General features: G+C 39.1%; 1 protein-coding gene across 1 annotated transcript; it reads right to left on the bottom strand.

Moving 5' to 3' along the window:
• Window positions 1–12,525: 12,525 nt before the first annotated feature.
• LOC135466344 (diencephalon/mesencephalon homeobox protein 1-A-like) lies at window positions 12,526–19,149 on the bottom strand. The gene is made up of 6 exons (XM_064743819.1): window positions 19,030–19,149; window positions 16,662–16,753; window positions 16,225–16,326; window positions 13,338–14,044; window positions 13,008–13,087; window positions 12,526–12,689 (listed from the first exon to the last, which is right to left on the bottom strand). Exons 1-6 carry the CDS (start codon window positions 19,106–19,108, stop codon window positions 12,526–12,528), a joined length of 1,224 nt encoding a protein of 407 aa, XP_064599889.1. The 5' UTR covers window positions 19,109–19,149.
• Between the last annotated feature and the right edge of the window lie 1,224 nt (window positions 19,150–20,373).

Here is a 20,373-nt window from a genome sequence, read left to right as displayed (position 1 = left end):
CAGGAGCTGATTCGATCAGATCGGCACATTGGCATTGAGATCGGAGGTTCGAATCCAGATCACGGAGGACAGGTGGTGGTTTACTCCAGACTCGTCCACCCTTAGACGGGATACAAGTAATATAAGATGAACATGTTGTGAGTGAATAGCAACACATAATAGCGTGTGTCGCACATGGCAAAAATAGGTATTACGGTAATTATCACGTTGATCTCGGTTATATACGCGAAGCAGTGGGATCTTAAATCAAGGATGTATATTTATTCATTCAAGGCTGTATTAAAGCTCTGGCTGTTGAATCTGCTTGCCGTATATAGGCCTATCAATTCAGCGCCTTTGAAAATATAAATAAAGTTTTCTACAGGAATGAAACCACGTTTTGATTTCATTAGGAGTAGAGCCTGTTTCTGAGACTGACATTTCAACATAACTAGGCCTAGATATTGGTTGCGGGCCTCCCTGGATCGGACTCGATGCGAGTTTCCGGCTCATGGCCATGGAGGGCTTGTGCTCGAATCCAGCTTTCGCTAATCCGCCTTGCAAATATATAAAAGTCAAATATACTTGAGTATTGTGTTGCGAATGAATATATATGCCACACTCTGCCAAAAGAAAGGGCTGTCGTGACAACCGAGACATGGAATGGATAACAGTATATGTATGCAATTATGAAGATTAGTTTTTCTAACGTAAAATACCTTGAACATGTGTCGCTCTGAAATGTTGAAGACTGTCCAATAAGGGGTAAAATAAATAATACTATCGAACAACTATAACTAATAACTATGGTTACAACACCATTGTTGACACTCATAATACAAATCGTCATCAGGTAACACTGCTTAAATTCCTGACAGTGAGTAGATGAGGTCATATTCAATATATGTGAGATTCAGGGTCAATCCTGGGTCGAGTCACACCTAAGACTGGTTTACCCGTATCAGTATAATGGCTCGGGCGGTGCGGCTTACTTGCCTTCGGTAAGGCGTCTCAGTGAAGCAGCACTAGATAAAAGAGTGGGGGAAATCCGTCCTGCAACAAGGAGACACATTACATACACTGTAAGGATTCCTTCGTCGTCATATGACTGAAAAATTAAGTACGACATTAAACCCCAAGCACTCATTCACTCAATATACGCGTAATAGCCTTTTTCAACGACAAAGAGGAAGATTGGCAGATATTATTTAGAAAGTGTTTTGCTAAATTCTTCAGTGATGCGTATGGTACTTTATGGACAAAGAGACGTATGGATTCTAAACTCAACAGCGTGGACCGTAGAACTTGAGCAGCAATCACAGTGTGATAGCTGTTGGAAAATAATTTGTTATAGGAGTTGGCACGGAAGTACACTGGACAAGGCATTGCTTATAGATTTACAAGCTCTTGGTTTATTTTCACGACGTTTCTATGCAGATACTTGGATCGTTAACAGGTGAATGGCATAACACAATGCTTAAATATAACTAGTGATCTATAGGTGTCAACAGGTAAGAAACAATATGTAGTTATGTAGAGAAATAGTGCTGAGAGGGTTGAGGGTGATTACGGCGTAAGCCCTACTGGCTAAGACTCGGTAGGGTGTGGTAGGGGCACTATTTCTAAGCACTATTTTCTCTACATAACTCTATTGTTTCTTACCTGTTGACACCCATAGCTCACTTGTTATATTTAAGCACATTATGTTATGATGTCATTCCTTGATAACTGTGTTAGTATCTGCATAGAAACGTGACAATAAAACAAGAAGTTCTAAATCCATAAGCAATGCCTTGTCCAGTGTTGGAAAATAGTCCATCAGCAAAATCCTCGTTTATGCAGGTATACAGTGAAAAAGCCAACTGCATGAAGGTAAAACTAGTGTGGCAGTTGGGAAATGGACACACGTAACTTCAAAGCACACGTGTAATCTTTATCCCTAGGCCAAAATTGGCATAGGGGATAGCAGCAGATGGCGTCAGCACGTTTCCGCTTTATTTCATCGCAAATACTGTATTGTTTTCTGAACATTTCTGGATAGCTATACCAAACTTATACCACGTCTACATTTTAAAGTACAATTTAGAGAACGGGATCGACACCTCTGGAGAGACTAATCAGTTTTAGCAAAATGTCAACAATCTGAGCGGATTAGCTACTCGACGCCCGGCACACTTAGTTAAATTATAGTTGATCTGATGAAGGAATATAAGGGGAATTTGTTGATCACGTGGCTTAAGTCCTTAATCATCTTCAATACACAAAGTTCCAGTTTCCACTGATCTAGGCATCTTCTTTGTTTATATTAACGAACAGTCATCAATACACAGAGAAAACTCCATCGCATTGCTCTGTCTCTGTTCCAAGTTTGTTTGCATACAGCGTTTGTTTGGCTACAAATATGGCGAGCGATCTGTGTTGCCAGGGAAATCAACAGTTAGGCCTACTTGACCGTTAAGTACTGGCTCGAATGTGAAATCATCTCTAGTCATGCGGGCCAGCAGAATACAGAAATCATGCATATGTATCCTAGTGGATAAAATATTCACGTACCATATTAGGAGACTTTTGCTATGAACACTATCATTGGGTAGACAAGTCGCGGTCTGGAATAGTGCATACTCCCAGTAGTGGCGCCTTCAGTTGATTTTTGCCAGTTTTATGGACAAATATCACTGTGAACATCGTAGGCTGTAGCCTAAATCTGATAATTGGTTTCGAGATATTTGTCTTTGTAAAGAGTTTAGGTGTAGTTATAGTTGCAGTTAGGATGGCATTAAGTTTAAAGTAGAAGTGTGGCTAAACTTAAGCCGATCGTCGTTTTCTCCAGATCTTGATCTCTGATAATTAGGCATCCGTTGTTATTCAACCATGTACACGATAACATGTCAAAAGATCAAAGGCGAAGCTATCAGATAATAGCTGTTTAAATTTTGCTTTAGGATGAAATCAAGTCATCTGTGACCTATTAATGAAATGTCATGAATTGGCGTTGATTGAATTTCCATGATAGACCGCCATTGAACATCATGTAATAAAAGGCACAACCCCATCTGTATCCGTGTGCAAAGCTTTTAGACGAAAGGTTTTAGTGGTGATGCGGTGCGGCAGAAAAAAAGTAGGATCCATCCGATTAATACTTCCATAATCAGAAAGCTGTTTTGTATTTATTATTCATGTAAGACTTGCAGAAGGTATGGGAAGGAAATGCGATTACATCAAAGTTGCCTATTTATTTCAGGAGGACTTTGTCCCAGTGAAAGCAGACGACACACTCGCTTCCTGTTCTCTCGTGCCTGATCTGCGGGGAGGGAATTATGGGCGATCCGCTGAGAAGGGGAGATAAATAATATATACGGCCTTGTTCAGTAACAGTCCAAATATGAATAATTGAAGAAAATCGAATGACTTGAAGAGCTTTTGATGTATTAAGTCCGTTAACTCGGTTATACGGGAGGAGTCGAGATAAATTATGTATATATACTGGGTCTGTCCAATTACTTTATGACGTGGTCAATAGATTACTGTCGCTCTCATGCAGTTTCTTTCGATAAATATTATTAAGTTGACGCCGATGTCAAGGAAAATTCTCTTCCGAGTGCGGGGAGCTGCCACATTTAGCACAGTTGAGAACGGGGAAACAAATGATCCTGGGCGACATCTGATGGCATTGGATCATAGAATGCGATTTACTGAGAAACGACGAGCGACCCCCCACGAGGCTGGCCGGTTCGCTTTGGGAATCGAGCGCCATGACAACAGACTGATGAGACTGAGGAGGGAAATGTCTCTCGCTCAGATTACCCGGGATAAATTCACGACGGGAAATTTATCGGATTGACTAATTAGGAAACTACCATCATGCGCTAAGTTCCTTCACTATATTTGTCTTGGGGTAATTTGTGATAATAAATATTTACGACTGAGCCAGCTCTGCGCTAAAAGCTTCAAACCTTTGTCTGGCCTCTGACCTTTGAATGCGACAGCCTCTAGGTTTCCACGAACTGTACTGACAGCATGTATGATTTTCCCATAAATAAATATACTAAACAGAATCATAACTTAGAATCCCATTCAAACTTGGTTTCTTTTATTTTGTGCATGGTGTTTGCATATTGGATTTGAAAGTATATACATTTCGAAATTAAAAAAGAAAGGACAAATAACACTTAATGGTATAAGTTTTTTGGGGTCACCTTTTTATCAGGAATTAGTTGATGAAAAGAGGTGATGGGATGCGCCATGGTAGAGCACATTGAAACACTGGTAAGCCACGCTCATAAGGTTAAAAGACAAAACAGAGTTCGGGTGACGTAAACGGAAACAGCTATCTCCTCGGATAATGGAAATAACTCACGCTTCATTGGTTAAAACTGACAACATAGTGGCGTTTTCATCTTGTCTCAATGTGAGTGATTTTCAACTGCGATACCTGGGTTGTGATTCATCATAAAAACAAAAAGTTATGCTTCTTAAAGTTCTTGTGGGGGCCTCCATGGCCGGGGTGGTTAGCGTGCCATTTCATCAATGCGGTCGCTGTGAGTTTGAGTCGTGTGTTTCCTCAAATAAATAAATAAATAAACTCCTCGTGGGATATCGATGCATATAACATTTGGTTTAGTGTTATCTTTTCCTTTAACCGGTTGATATACATTCCAAGTATGTACATCAGTCATGTGCTCGTAAATATATCTAAAATACATTTAGATATCGAGAACTTATTTAAGCAGTGCCATAGATTAAATCTGGGATTATTGAACTGGCTTGAAATATAAACATCATAAACATCCATAAACACGCAAATTGGCAAAGACAAGATTTGTTTGGGCTAAGAATACGATCATTTGCGTCACCTGCGTATTTTTCTTTATCTGGGTGCTGCAGAGGTTGTTCGAACTGCGATTGCTCGATATTCTGAGCGTCCATTGTGAAAGCTGGAGATTGCCAATAATCTACACGATTTAAGAACGAATTATGCTTTAGTCGGGGAATGTTCTTGGCTGTCATTGTAACTCTTCGATTGCGGAAGATATAGCAAGAATACTGGACAAGTGTAATTATACTCTGAGTTGATATGGTATCACGTGCGAGTTTGCTAAGACTGAAATAATATTGAAATATACGTACACTTAAACCCTAGGAAACAAACCATATATCGATAATCACAACTCCACACTTTGACGGTGAGGTTACTATTGGCTTTCTACAGGCGTTTGCGCAATTTTATGGTGTGCTGATAGACCAATTGTCTTCCACAAAAACAAGGTTCAAGCCTGTAGGTCATATGTGGGGAAATTTGGCAGTAATATACCAAAGATCATTTTTTCCCATGGGTTCTCTGATTTATGGTACCGGTACCCATTAATATGACATCCATCTGAATATGACGTAAGGGATGAATCAAATCAAATAACTGAATATCACGGCCTTTACAGGAAAGTCTTCCGGTTGATGGAAGTTTTTTTTAGACATGACATTATAATATACCCCTATCACTTGTTTTCTGTCAATCTTTTCGTGGCAAATGATGCGCAAAAATACTACTGTCATTTTATTGTGCACATCCGTGATAATTAGGCCATAGCTGATCCTCCCTGGAGTCAATGGGAAAGAGTCGTGGGTGTTTACGGCGATTTCTAACCTGTGGGCCATATAAAAGTGATGATCCCGTAATGGTGTAACTGCTGGGCCAGCCAGTGATAATGCTTATTGCAGGACGTCGACAGTCTCTTCACATGGTTAGCCTCGTGGCTTAACTGCGGTCAGACTTGATTGGTTTCGTTTGAATACAGCCTAATGAGGGTAACAATGGTCGGCTGGTTTGTCCGATTATAAAGCCTGGGAGTGAGCATAGGGTGATTACACGAATTGGTCTCGCTGAGGGCTCGGGGTGGACCACAGCCCAGCCACTAGGAGGGTCGGTCGCAGGGACGGACACCTGTCATTTAGCCCCAGCATTCTGACTTGATTTTCTGCCAGAGCCTTTCATACAGATGACCACATGGGATTTTAATTTCAGGAAAACAAAATCTCAACAGATTTTCATTCATGTCTCATAAGCCGTCAACACATGTCACATCCAGAAGAGGTTCAGCTCAGCCCATTTGGACGTTTACGCCATTCATCAGCCGTTAATCCATGTCGATCATGCAAAGACTAATTACCAGATCGAACCAAGACCTATTCCCACCCAAAGAACTACAGACACCTTTATTTATGTACCGGTACTGAAAGGATGTAAATGTATGTGTGAAAGAGTAACGGTTATAAATTGTCAATGGCATTTTCTGAGGACGCACATTGTCTTGGAAATGAAGTTTCAAATTAATAAATGATGTTAATTATTCATGTTCGAAATCGAATGTAATTTCTATCCAAGTACAGCTGCACACAGAAAAAGCACATGCGTTGTATATGAACACAATTTTGTGTTCTTTCCAACAAAAATCTTGTGTCGTATTTGAACAACTGTACATCACACCAAGACTTCTTCAATTATACGAAGGATGTGATATTAGTGGTTAGAGTAAATCGGAACATCCGTGGGAATATAATTACTACCAAATTTCCCCACATGTGACCTACAGACTTCAACGTCGTTTTTGTGGAAGGAAATTGGTCTTCAGCGAGCATAAAATTGCGCAAACGCCAGTACACGGCCAATAATAACCCCACCGTCAACAATCATTTATAACATTATTACGCAAAGACAATATATACCAAGAGATTATTTTCAAAAATTATTTTCAAGTGTTTTTTCCTCTGTAAAGAAAAATCGAAAAAGCATATTAAAGACCACATTTACGACCTACTTTTCGCACTGTTTCATCAGAACTTTATGTAATTTTTATGTTTTCTCAACCTTTAACACATGTTTGTGTTGGGGTAACACATTTCTCTGTTGAATGAAAACAACACATGTTGTGTCAGATTTCAAAACAAGTGTTTTGTGTGTGTGTCCGACATGGTGATTAGAATACTTCTATAGTTATGTGTGAAGGGAAACGAGAGAAGTCGCAGGCCACACTGAAACAGGTGTCACGTGAATGTTCCAGTTATAGTTGTAAACAACAATACAGAACGCATAAATCCTCTGTTATATACAAATCAAACAAACCATTACAAACCCCTTGTTTTAAGGAAACCTAACTCATCATCTCATTTAAAAAGGTCTTCAGATTTGTTTGGTTTTCACGTACTCTAAATGACCTAAAAGTTTGCCCACAAACGTGCAATTTTGAGGAAAGTAAATGTCACAAAACATTATATTTGGTGCTGAAACTCAAAATTTTCTAGTAGAATATCACTCCATGTTCCAAGCAAACCTCAAAACTAATTATACTGAACACATTTTTACACGATTTTATGCAGGACGCTTGAATACATGGTCATCCAACCATAGCAGGCGTGATGGTCTTCATCCCTTAGTCCAGAACCACCATATATTACAGTGTACGAGGTTATTAAGTACTCTAAATGACGCCAAACTGAAAGTACTGAAAATCAGGCCGAGTGCACCTGTCAGTACAGGAGGTGTCTATTACCATAATCTTTACCATGTAACCATTTCCTTCAGGCTTCCACGTCTCCCCAACTGGATTTGAAAATCCTGATGTTGGTTGGAAAATAACATCCCTTTTACCATGTTACTTTAGGCATCTACAGTTTTGTGTCAACGAAAGATATAGAAAAAGTTTTATTGGAGAAACTCTTTCCCGGCTCAAGGCATTTTGACTGAAGCCAGCATCCTCCTGGTATGGCGGCATATACATGTGTCCAACAAAAGGAAAAGGGAAGTCGAGTTGGCATGGCAATCTAATGGAAATTCTGACAATTTCAACAAAGACAACAACATGGTATTCACCAAGAAACTATATATGACCTGTTTTGTTCGATTTTGTCAGTGCATATGACCATATCATTATTCAGAATCTGGAGGAGTTCCTGTTTTTTCAGATGTCATTCACTATTTTTTTAGAAACATATTGTGGAACAGCGCTATGTAAAAGGTTGTGTACATATATTTTTGTGCGTATACCTACATGCGTGACAGCATGATATCTACTGTAGTAGAAGTTCCTCTTCTAATAATGCACTTCTAAAGAGATCAGTATTTGAGTTCCTGGAAAACGTAAGACGATCAAGTCAAACATGGGAAACAGTTTTGAATTGCATGATTTATTATGATATTGTTACTCTTGTTCAAAGGACAAATGAAATGTGTTGTTTCGACTGCGTGGATCTCCGCTTGTGTACGGAATATACAGTTGGCGGGCCAAGGGAGACCAAGCAACCAGCTTGCCAACTGCGCAGGCTTGAGCTGGCAAGGGAAGAAAGTATCGTGGTCTTTGACAAAGCAAGGTGACGATCAATTACATCAGTTCAGCCAATTACTATCTCCCTTCTTCCCCCAGTAATTATCGATATAATGTAATTAGTCGGGTAATTTGTTTTGTTTCAGGACTAGATTTGATTAGCGTCTCCTTAATGCTAGAGACCGTCAGATGTTGGACTCTAACCATAGTCTTGTGGCCTATGTCGGTGGGATGTGTGCCAAAGAGACCCAGGCGCTCGGATCTAACCAGCCCGGGGCCTTACTTCATGTTAATCGGCAACATTGGGCCTATTACTGAGCTGAGGAACTGAGTAGTCCGTCTTGTAACACAGATAATATCAACCCACAACTGTGAAGACAATAGTGAACGGAATCTTTGGAAGAATCTGTTGCGATCATGGAGGTTATGAATTTGTGGATTCGTTATTTGTTGTTTGTGTACAAAAGACAAGGTCCAGCAGAAGGGTTTCGTGGACTTCCCGGTGTTCAGTTTGGTGATCTTTCTTCTGAACATAATATTCTTCTCTACTCAACTAATCGGAGCTTATAATAAAACACACACCCACACGTAGTCTTAAGACATCATCTAGTGACCTCATGTAATGCTGAGTATTAATCCCCACAGCAATGTAGGTATATGATGTAACACGTGCTGCATGGGCGGTGTATATTGTATGTCCTTAGAAAGCTCCATATTCGGAATAGCTGCTATAAATAAAGGTTGAAATATTACGTACTTTAATATACACCAAAATATATCTTCAAAAGATTAGCATATAGCAATGATAAACGAAACTGGAGCCGTTTGTTGCGCTAATGGACATTCACCAACATGTACAAAAATTAATTATCAATGTCAAAATACATTTTTTGGTTATGCGTGACATAATTTCCAGTGTCCCTAAATCATTTGTATTTTTAGAGTCTTTAGAATAAGTGAAATATTCTGGAGTGCGTCGTAAAACACAAATCAAATAAAAATAAATAAATAAATTGTGACTAAATGATATATTAACATTTTTAAATTATGTATCCTGTTTCATTTTAAGAGATGAACCATTTTCTGGTTGTATCTTGGATCTTGACTACATGGCCCAATGAGGTCATGCTGCCAGGAAAGGCGCCCCTGACGCTCCGACAACAAGATGGTAGTTTTATACACATAAACTACTTAATTTTATTCACTCATTCATAAAAAAATGCCGGAACTCAAGTTAGCTCTGACATAAACACCCACACTCAAAACACTCCCCAGTTATTTAAGAAAAAAAGAATTGTCCAGATTCCTCCACCTGGTCGTCACCATGTAACTGGGAAATAAAACAACAATGAAATAAATAAAAGATGACTAGCTACAAAATGCAGTTGAATGTTTGAAGGAAATATCTATAAATCCACCACGGCTGCCATGACCATTTTCAAAGATAAGAAAGCAGCCAAAGATGTTCACGGCAGGGATCTTGGATTTAAGAGTGCACTAAAACGAATTTCCACTATTATCTCAAGAATGGGAAGGCATGCACTGTCCAAATCTGAAAGTCGTGCTATGATTCTATGCGTCGAAAGAGACATTCGTACACCAGTCGTAAATCAACATGGACGTTCCAGGTCAATAATCGCAAGGCAAATTCCCCCAAAAATTTCATATCAAGACATAACGCTTAAGTCATAAACAGCATGATAAATGCATGTTAAGATGACAGGAGACACATAGGAAATAGCGGAACGCAGGAAAAAAAGAAGAGCGATTTCAAAAATGAAAAGGTTACTCAAGTTTGAAAGCAATTCCTTGATCTCCACCTATCGCCTTTACAGCACAGGCAAGTTTTAAACTAACAAATGAGAATTAAAACGGCCATTAACACTTATGTTGGATGACGGAGCGCAGAGAAAAAGATGCCCAATCACAATCGTCTCACCAATGACAAGGCGATACCCAAGCTGGAAAACAATTCCTTGATTTGATTTCAATACACCATCTTCACAGCACGTCAAAGACAAAAGATAATTTAGATGGCCAACGGCCGCCATCTTGAATTAAGGAACGCAACTTGAACCCAAGTTTAAAAGCGATGCCTTACATAATTACTCTTTAGATAATATGTTCACAATGAAGACGCTAAGTACGGAAGGAAGGAAAGCCGAGCTTAAGGCGAAATGTTGGAGAAAAAGCCCAAATAAATAACGACGAGACCGAGCTAGATGTCTGGGGGAAACCTCAGAATATCGCCCCAGTGTTGGCATACCATTGCCATTTTAACATATTCTTCCATATTTCGAGTTAACTTGAGCCATTAAACAACCGATCAGTCGTCAGATATAATCGATTAAATGGTTGCGCATTCAAATTATGTGGGTAGCATCAGTGAGCTATAGCTTCTTGACAGTGAAATCTTCATAGATTTAAAGGCAGCCATGGTATGTGTTTAAAACATTAAGCATCACTGATTCCTTGGCGATGTGTCGGGTCAGTAGATTTCAATTATGCATACAAGCCATTCAACAGTCGTTTTCATGTATAAGTTTTACACACAGTGTTGGAGGGATAACTTCAACATTTAACCCACAAGATAGTGTATGGCTGTAGATGGAGTCACAGGTTATAACCGCTGTATGTATTTGATTTAATGTGATTCTTGTGTAACCTGATACTTAAGAATTTTACCATTAGACAATAGCAGTCAGTTTAAGGGTGCATGGAGGAAACCGGAGTGCCATATGTAAATTACCAATCTTTGGTAAGTTACTAGTGTCCAAGGCTGGATATATACCTGTACCTCATGTGTCCCAGCGATTGAAAGAAAAGTACCTACGTCCCTTAACTTGATGTTTCACGTCCATGTATACAAATCAGATATTGTACCCTTACACATGAAATATATGACAAAATGAAAAAGCGTAATACTAGCAGATCTGTCGAGTAAATGTTATATCTTTAATCACAGCACTTTACAGCAAATGGATCAACAACTATTCATCATATATATATATATATATATATATATATATATATATATATATATATATATATATATATATATATATATATATATATATATACATATATATATATATATATATACACATCAGTTTTATTATAAATTATTATAGGGAAGTTACTCTGAGGGGAAATATACAACTATTACTCATAAGTGATGATTAACACGACAGTCAATCAGATACTTTCACATTGTCCACCATTCTTAGTAAGTGAAAGTGAAAGTAAAAACGATCAACACGCTGATCATAATACTGCAATGTGGGCAAACATAAATGGTGCTCAATATAACAGTAAGATATTGTGACTATACAAAACTCAATCAATTTAAATATAAAACTCGCGCAATAAATTTTAATACATGTATACGAAATTAATTTGACAAAATTAAATAGTTTTCATAATCAACAATGTGTTGCAACATAGATGAAAGCCAAATCAAAAGACAAATGCAAATACAAATTACAACTTGAATCATGAGTGTTTTTATAAAAAAATTGATTCATTTCTTGGTGTTAACAGAATACATACACAGATTTTCACCAACAACATAAGTGACATTTTTCAGAAGTAAGAAAAGCTTGGAATTAAGTAATGAGCAACTGTTTAGTTGGAAATACAATACCAGGGCAGATTTATTTTGGTTTGAGTCCTCAAGACTGATGCTGAAACAACAAAACCACGTTGATAAAGTCTATGCTCAGAATCGTGGAATATTTCGCCTGATGCATGGTGCTGGTGCACTAATGCATGCAGCCATTGCCCAGGAGAATCTGGCAGGAGAAATCACTGAACAGCATGACACTAGGTTGTAGTCCAGTAGGGTGACGAAAGTACCCCATAGGTCTTGACTGGATACTGCACGGCAATGGTGGCAGAAAAACTCAGACAAATGTCCAAAAACGCCGTTGATGAAACTTTGATTAAAAAGCTCTTAGTGTGCTTTTGCTATTCATGTCTCTGTCACTCTTGGCCAGAGATTCTGAACACGGTACAACGTTTGTACCCACACAAACGAACTGCAAATCATATAGAGACAAATACGTTTGGATAACATTGTCTAATACGATCTTTCGTCATGAGCGCTCCAAGTCAAGCGATTTTCTGAGGCCGGTTCCCTCCAAACGGACGAATTAGAGATTGTAACTACAAATAGCACTGTCCTTGTTTCGCAAGGTCACAACACGAAAATGAAAGTTTTTGTCGTGACTGATCATTTGGTACTAATGCTGGAGGGCAGGTCCACGCCGAGTGTTTCCGAGTGCTCCCGAGCTCTTCTCCTTAACTCCGCCACACTGAATGACCGTTGGTCGTGAGGAGCGAACAGAGATCTGAGCTGATTGCCGGGTCGACAGCATGGACAGAAGGGGAAGCAACCTGTGAACAGCGAACACCACTTCTACATCAGCCCTAATATACGCATAACATGTACAATATATTATGTCACACATAGTACAGTTACAATAAATTCACATATTTGTAGAAGGCAACATGTCTTCCACTAATATGACAAGTAGGTGTAGTAAAATTCCCCAGTAATTTTTTGCAAAGGTTGGTGGTTTACCGCGGATAGTCCTGTGCCCATTAGACTAATGGCCATCACACAGGAAAAATTTTTGAGGATATGGTACTAAACAACTTGCAAATAAATAAATAAATAAATAAATAAATCTAAAGGTGTATAAAATCACGCACCTTTGAAACCAGGTTGCTGGAAGTATGACCATAAGGGGCGCCCCGAGAAGAGAGAGTCTAGAGGTGGACGCTGGCATGTTCTGTTAGGGAAACAAACAAAATAAATGTAATCAACTATATAATTTAAACGGCGAGAAATTTAAAATTTCTGCATCGAATTAAATTCGATTTGTCATTCGGATGGGCATTTTGTCAGCTACTTGAAATATTGTAGATTAAAGGTAAAATTTTTGCCTACTTAAAATTTAAAACCTAAAATACCATATATTGGCGTGTTAGGTTTGTATTCTAAAAGACAACAAATTACAACATATTTCCACCCAGACTCACCTGTCGAGGAATGGTGGGAACAATGGCGTGGGTTGTGCGGGTGACGCCCCTTGAAGTAACAGATGTAGGGGGCGCATGGTACCGGATCCTGGGGAATCTTTGCTGTCTACCCCGGATGTACCAGCGGTAACGTTGGGGATTGTGAGTTCGGTCTGAGGGTTGGTCATGTGGTGTCGGGACTCGGGTGACATATCATGGGGTGACGGGGAGCGTTTGTCCTTTAGGCTCAATGCAGATTCCCGACGTGGGGAGATTTCCTGAGCGCTTGATCGGTCACCGGTCATTTCGTGAGTGGATAGCTTTATATCACAGCTGTCTGAGGAGGAATCTGACAGAGCCGGTGATGCTGACCCCGCCGCATTGTCCCTCGCGCTAAGGTCTGTCTGGGACAGGGGCTGTATGGAGGGATTTCCCGCCATATCGTCACTGTCTCTCTCTTCCGTCAACCGTCTTGTCACAGTCGCTGTGAGGTTGGTACCTTTGTCCTCGGTGCTGTCTGTTGTTATATCTAACACCTTCTCTTCTTGATCATCCCCATCGTAACAGTCCACGGAATCAACCTGAACATCACTCTCCGACTTGTCATCGCCAGATGGCGCTTTCTGTGAATACTGCTGCTGGGACTGTTGTTGTTGCGCCTGCTGTGGATGTTGTTGTGCAAACCGTTCACTCTTTCTCCATTTGGCTCTTCGGTTTTGAAACCATACCTGAAAGATGCAAAAGTAGTTCTGTTATACCTAAATACGGTAAATTTTAGAGGAATATGATTTGTTTGACAAGACCTATATTTTCTAGGCCTTAACCGAAACCTTAATACAAACGCACAAGCTGGATGGCTTAAAATGTTTTACAGTGGCACATTCCAAGATTTAACAAAATCTCTGCAAAGACAATATTTTTATTCACGGTATATATTAGAGACATAACTTTCAAATATAAAGCGATCGATAACACTTTGGCCACAAATATTTCAAACATTTTACCCTTTTCCGAATTAACGTTTAAGTTAGTAATATAGTTGGCCTAACGGTGCGTTCTTCATTATGCTCCTTTTCGAGGTATTGCGATATATTTGTACAATATGCATTCATTATCTATGCTTTGATACTTATTAAGGCACGCCAGTCTTGTTGACGTGCTATCCTGGAAATCCCTAAGCTTAGCTGTCTGCCTATCAAATTCTCAAGTACATGAGAACATATTAGAAACTGCTAATTTGTAAAGAAACTGACGGGGCAGGTTTAATGGGGTAATCAATTGGCTTTAGTAAACATTCAACTCTGATCTGCCTAATCGTGACTAATCCATTTTTCTCCGGCTCATATCTCTCCGGCCCCTTTTCTGGCCTTAGTTGCCTCAATCACCCATCGTCCTCAAGTATGTTGCTCTGTCGGATACCTAATCGTAGTAGCCAATAGCCTGTGTTACACAGTTACCTTCCACAGCACCTAACGATTGCCGCTAAATTAAGTGTAATATGTTTAATAGAAAAGAGAATTCGGCGACCTCCTTTGAGCCGAAGCCTTGTGGGATAGCACAAAAGGAGGATTTACAAAGCAGTCCGGAAGACGTTAGTGATGGGGCGGGCGTTAGGCCAGCATGCGTTAGAATAGCCGAGGTCTGTCAGGGCAGCGACAACACAATGTTCTATCGATCTCGCCCTGTTACCGACCATGTCACTAGAACAGAAGTCACAAATCAGCTGATGTGCCGAACAAAAGTGGGATCGGACCGTCGACACGCCACTCTCGAAAATCCGATTGTACCTTTACCACCTATTTCCGCTGCGAACAATGGCGCCGCCTAATGAAATATCGCCAAGAGACGGAATTGTCCATCTACGGAATTAACTCCAGTTACCGCTATTTAAGACTCTATTTTCTAGCAATTAAAGCCATAATCTACAAGCCTATATTTCTTTGTTGCTTCGATTAGATTTTAGTCGGTCTGGAATTTAATAGAGAAACAAGTTTATCATATTATGCAGAGCTATTAAATTACGGATTAATGGGTATGGTCTGACTTGCCGGGGAAACCGAGTCATTAAGGAAGCATTAGAGAATTAACGTCGCTTCCCTGAGACACCTAATGCTATTTGTTTGGCCGGGTGCCTGGCTAGTCTGATTTGTAGCAAATCTCCTCCAGAATAAGCCTTTAATGGGGGATTGGCGGAGCAGGACGGCGACGCTTCTAGTGTCCTTCACTCTCATTTCGTGGATACAAAAAAACGAAGAAATATTAGCTCTTAGCTTTGTAAATGCTACACAATGACGCTGGGATTAAAATGATATAGATTGAGCTGAAGCCCACCGACTCAAAGAACGCGCGGCGCTGGGCGTTGCTCTTTACCTGTCTCCCATTAATTAGTCTTTTCAAGAACAATTCTTTACCCGGTTTACCAAGTACCATCTCAACAACCATTCAACAGTCAGTCTTCTTCCAACGTAATATTTTTTCCCCACAGGGAGTTGGATCTCCGATATGGCATGAAGCAATTATAGTTATACAAATTGTATTTTGATTTAGCCTGGCGTAATGGCCTCTTACATTAGCGGCCCGGCGGGGTTGTAATCAAATTTACCGGCAACCAAAGCGCAGAAATAATTTCTTTATGACAGCGACTTCCTTTTGCAGTTTAAACAATTAGATATTTTGTCGCGGGTGTGGTAAATATCAACAGAATAACCATTTCGAAATTGCGCAAGCTGGACTAAATATCAGCGAAAGTTGGGGATTGATTTGTCTGGCAAAGAAACAAATCTTGACAGGCGGTGCTATGCCCCTAAGGCATATACAGCTACAGGGATGAGTTCCGCAGCGAAACCAGCTCTGTTGCTCTCTGCAACATATATAATTGGGAATATTTAACCTTGGACATGTGACCTACCTGAACTCTGGCTTCTGTGAGATTAATACGCATCGCTAATTCTTCTCGCGTAAAAACATCCGGATAGTGAGTCTGTGCAAATACCTTTTCCAACTCTTCCAGCTATATCAAAAAGGAAACAAAACAGTTCCATTAGATGCATAACAACTAAAGATGAAGACCATGGAATGCATACTTTAATCACTAAGAAAAGAAACTAAGAAACTCTAATTTATTATTTGACAGACATCTGAGTCCGTAAAATTTGGATTTTCACTGAACTCTAATCTCTTTTTCACATGTTTGGAGAAAGAAACAAATCCATTCAATAACAGCCTGAACGACGCGTGCATGATAACATTGTGTATGGCCAATGGTGGATTTAACAGCCAACCCGAAATCTCCTTAACAACCCTCTGTATTCTTCTTATGACATGGTCCCAACGAATCACACTCACCTGCTGTAAGGTAAAGGTAGTTCTGTTTCGGCGCTGTTTTCTCCGGGCAAACATGTCGTCATGGAGATCTGTGTGTAACCCATAACTGCTATCTGTAAACAACACACAATGTCAAACTTATATATATATATATATATATATATATATATATATATATATATATATAAACAAATAAACTGCATACCTACATGCATGCAATTCTGAAAAAAAATATAAAAAGATAAATATGGAAATAAATCCAACATCAAAAGTTTTGATGTTCCAGATATTCAGATGCTCAGTTTTGATCATATTTTTATCCCTGAAATTTCAGTAACGTATATAGCGATACCATCATTTTTCATGACACACAGGTTTGAGCAAACTTTACAGTCGATCTCATTTGTATAATAAATTTACTGTACAATTACACGAAATGTTTTTTATGAGGAAAATATATCTGAAGGCAAGGTATGAATGTATATTGTTCTGTTCTATAATGTTTATACATGAATGCGTAAAACTTTCACAGAACTTCCATCGTCAGTCTGTCTTCTCGTTTCTTATAAATGACAGATCAAAACTTAATTTACAAAAATAGCCTCGACAAATAAATTCAGAAAGTTTTGCGAAAGTGAGCTCAGTGGGTGACTGTATCGTCATCGTCTTGATCCTATTGTTGTTATTTAGTGGATTTTTTTAGAGTATATTCTCTTTTGGATCCGAAACTTAAGATTTCTCACATTAACTTTTTTTTCTTTTGCACTGAAATATTTCGTGTCCTACATTTTACATCTATCACCACTTTTATTATATATTTATTTTTACATGACTGTATTTACGTATTTGTTTTATTTTTTGTATTTGTATTGATGTGCGTATGGAGAAATATGTTTAAAAATATACATGCATGCACATGCATTTGGGATTTTCATTTGAGAAATTTCCACTCCTGCATGCATGATTGTAAAATTTGGTCAAGTTACATATCGGCGGTCGTGCAAGACACACATATACAGACTAAAGCAAAAATATGTATGTGTGCGTGTGTTTGTTTTTTTTAATTAAATATTTATTTGACTTTTAACAAAGCGTACTCATATTTTACTAAAGCAGGAAACGAACATGTAATCGGCATGTTCAGACAGGGATTGCCAGGCAGTTGTTAACTCGTGCACATATTGCATATCTTTGTTCAGTGCTCTTAGAGGTTCCATGAGCTAATTGGTTATGTATGGACTATCTGTATACGGCAAACCTTTGGCTTCATGAAGTCAGTGGCGAGAATGCATAGGAGTTGGGAGAGTCGCCTATCAGATCGGCGAATACTCCGTAACAGTCGCTAATTAGATCAACTTAAGGTTTCTCCCTAACACCTCTTATCCCTGGTGAAAAATTGTTCTGCCTAGTAAGAACAGCCGGATAACCTTTAGAAACCATCTTCTTTCTACACTCTCGTCTGTCTTCCACTTCTCAAAACTGCTTTCCGCCATATGGCTCCATATGGCTTCAAAACCATGTCTATTCCAGAGCAAGAGGATTTCAAGTGTCTATTATGAACTGGCCGTCATTGCAGAAATAAAGTAAAATATAGAGGCCAAGCTAGTATCATTAAGAGAGAATCCATTTAATATTAAACTTGTTCAGATAAATGTGTTCACTTTGAAGTAAGAGAACAGTTACGCGTCACATATATGCAGCTTTCACTTTTCTTTACTTGAAATCTTTTTCTCGATAAAAAAATATGACCTACTTATGTATTAGAATAACAATCGTATTTTCTGTTAACATATATTTTAGAGAATGACAATGATAACATCCTACTCCATGGAAATGACAACTGCGTGCATATTTTATGATTTCCTATAACAAAACAAAAAGGCCCAATACTGTCACTTTGTCGTGTTTGTTTATGGTAATTAGTTAAATTGTTATCAAGTTTACACGAATCACTAAATCAAGCTTATGTTCCTGTTTTTGTGGAATTCATTGGTTTTTGTCTATTAAAGACATGTAAGTAAAATTCGATGATGCCTGTATGGTTGACGACCGTAAGTTGCTATCATCATTTAATTCTGACATATGAAGTTCTTTCACGCTGTATGGCAAGCTGTATTTATAAATTATTTGATTTAAATTTGCGCAGAAAATGCATAAAACTAATTACTACATCACTAAAGTTACAATAATTTATTTCTTTGGAACTATAATTATGGAATGATGTTAAGTTGAAGGATAACAGAGGAGCCACTGCGTACACAAAGTGGTAGTTGATGCCATATCGGCATCCGTCATACAAATCCCGTATCAGCACCTAATACAGAAATGGTTTGTGTCCACAGTCTACATTGTGTCATGTGTTGAGGGAATTGTGTGGCAGTATACTTACATGAATGGGGTGTGGCACAGTAGTCAGCACCGAAACGAGGCGCTGGATGAAGTAATGGTGGATAGTGAAAGCAAAACATCTGGTTGGCGTTGAAGGCAATCTTCAGAATCTCTTCAAACAATCTACAGTTAACGACCTCGGTAATAACTGTTTGCTCTTCGATAAGAAAACTTCTTTGTAAGTCTGGTGGAAAGTGTTTCTCTCCGCCTGCTCCGGGTCTAAAGAGAAGAGAGAGAGAGCGAGAGAGATAGTTGATTAGTGGAGCGTTAGTTTCACGATTTTAAGATGTGAAAAAACCCAGACAATAAATCGTTTAAGGTATAATGAAAATGGGCCTACTTCCTGCGAAGGGGTAAATTCTCACTATACAGGCACCAGCTGTACGAATTTCAGACGGACATGTTATAATCGAACCTGGAAGCCGATCCGGTTTTGTGTCGGAAATCATTGTGTTAAAGTAAAACACACGGTGACGTTTGAAGCACAGAGGCGGGGTATAGTAGTGATGCCGTGTGGGACACGTGTCTCCCCCTGATGGCGACTGATGACACTGAGTCTCGGAGTTGACAAACTCAACCACGCGCTGTCCGCTTCCATTAGGCGGGTGAAACGCCTCCGGAAACTGCCGATTAAAAGGCCGGAAAGTCTCGGAGAAAATCGTCTCCCTTTCATGGGTAAATCGAGACTTGTTTTTGCACAGGCTATTTTGATTTATTGAGTCGTGTACTTGAGAACATTACGAAACCCAGTTAACCAAAGGCAAGAGTTACGGCATTTGTTTTTCAAAATGCCCTTATCCAAATTTAAGAGTTGAATTTTTTAGCAATATTTTTTAGCTAGTATAATGCACTTAAATCATATAAGGGTATACTTTCGAAAAGTGTTTTGCCAGTTATCAGGCTGTCATCGCCGCTCTGGTTTTACTCTCCATGCTTAAAGCTGTTTATATCCTAAGTCTTTTATATTTCCACATATGGATACACTTTTGTCAAAATACCCGTAGCATTTTGTGTGGCATAATCTTATTGACAGAAAAAAAATATTTGAAAAAGAAGAATTTGCTTGTTGTTATATTAAATAGGTACATTTACACAGAAAGGTTACCTCGAAAGAAACACTTTAAAGACATATTAAGTTCTTTCAAATACGAGCCTATCTCAAGTAGATGAAAGTACGCAGCTTCATAAAATAACAAAAAACAAAAGAGAACATATAGAACAAACAAATTTTGAACTCGGGATTTTCCGTGTTAGGGTGCGGTGTTCCGGTGATTGCGGCCACGCAGGTTTGTAGTCCGGATTTCCGGAGTTGTGTTTTAGTGTGACGCATCTCGCTCATAGGCCG

This window comes from Liolophura sinensis, chromosome 1 (genome assembly GCF_032854445.1).
Source record: "Liolophura sinensis isolate JHLJ2023 chromosome 1, CUHK_Ljap_v2, whole genome shotgun sequence".
NCBI classification, from domain to species: Eukaryota; Metazoa; Mollusca; class Polyplacophora; order Chitonida; family Chitonidae; genus Liolophura; species Liolophura sinensis.
This window is presented reverse-complemented; position numbering and strand designations above follow the sequence as displayed.

Coding starts and splice junctions, on each gene's coding strand:
- LOC135466344 (XM_064743819.1), bottom strand. CDS start 19,108: ATGTTTTGCTTTCACTATCCACCATTACTTCATCCAGCGCCTCGTTTC. Junction 14,045..16,224: donor TCACAGAAGCCAGAGTTCAG/GTAGGTCACATG, acceptor TGCATCTTTCAG/GTATGGTTTCAAAACCGAAG. Junction 13,088..13,337: donor TTCCCACCATTCCTCGACAG/GTGAGTCTGGGT, acceptor TTTCCCTAACAG/AACATGCCAGCGTCCACCTC.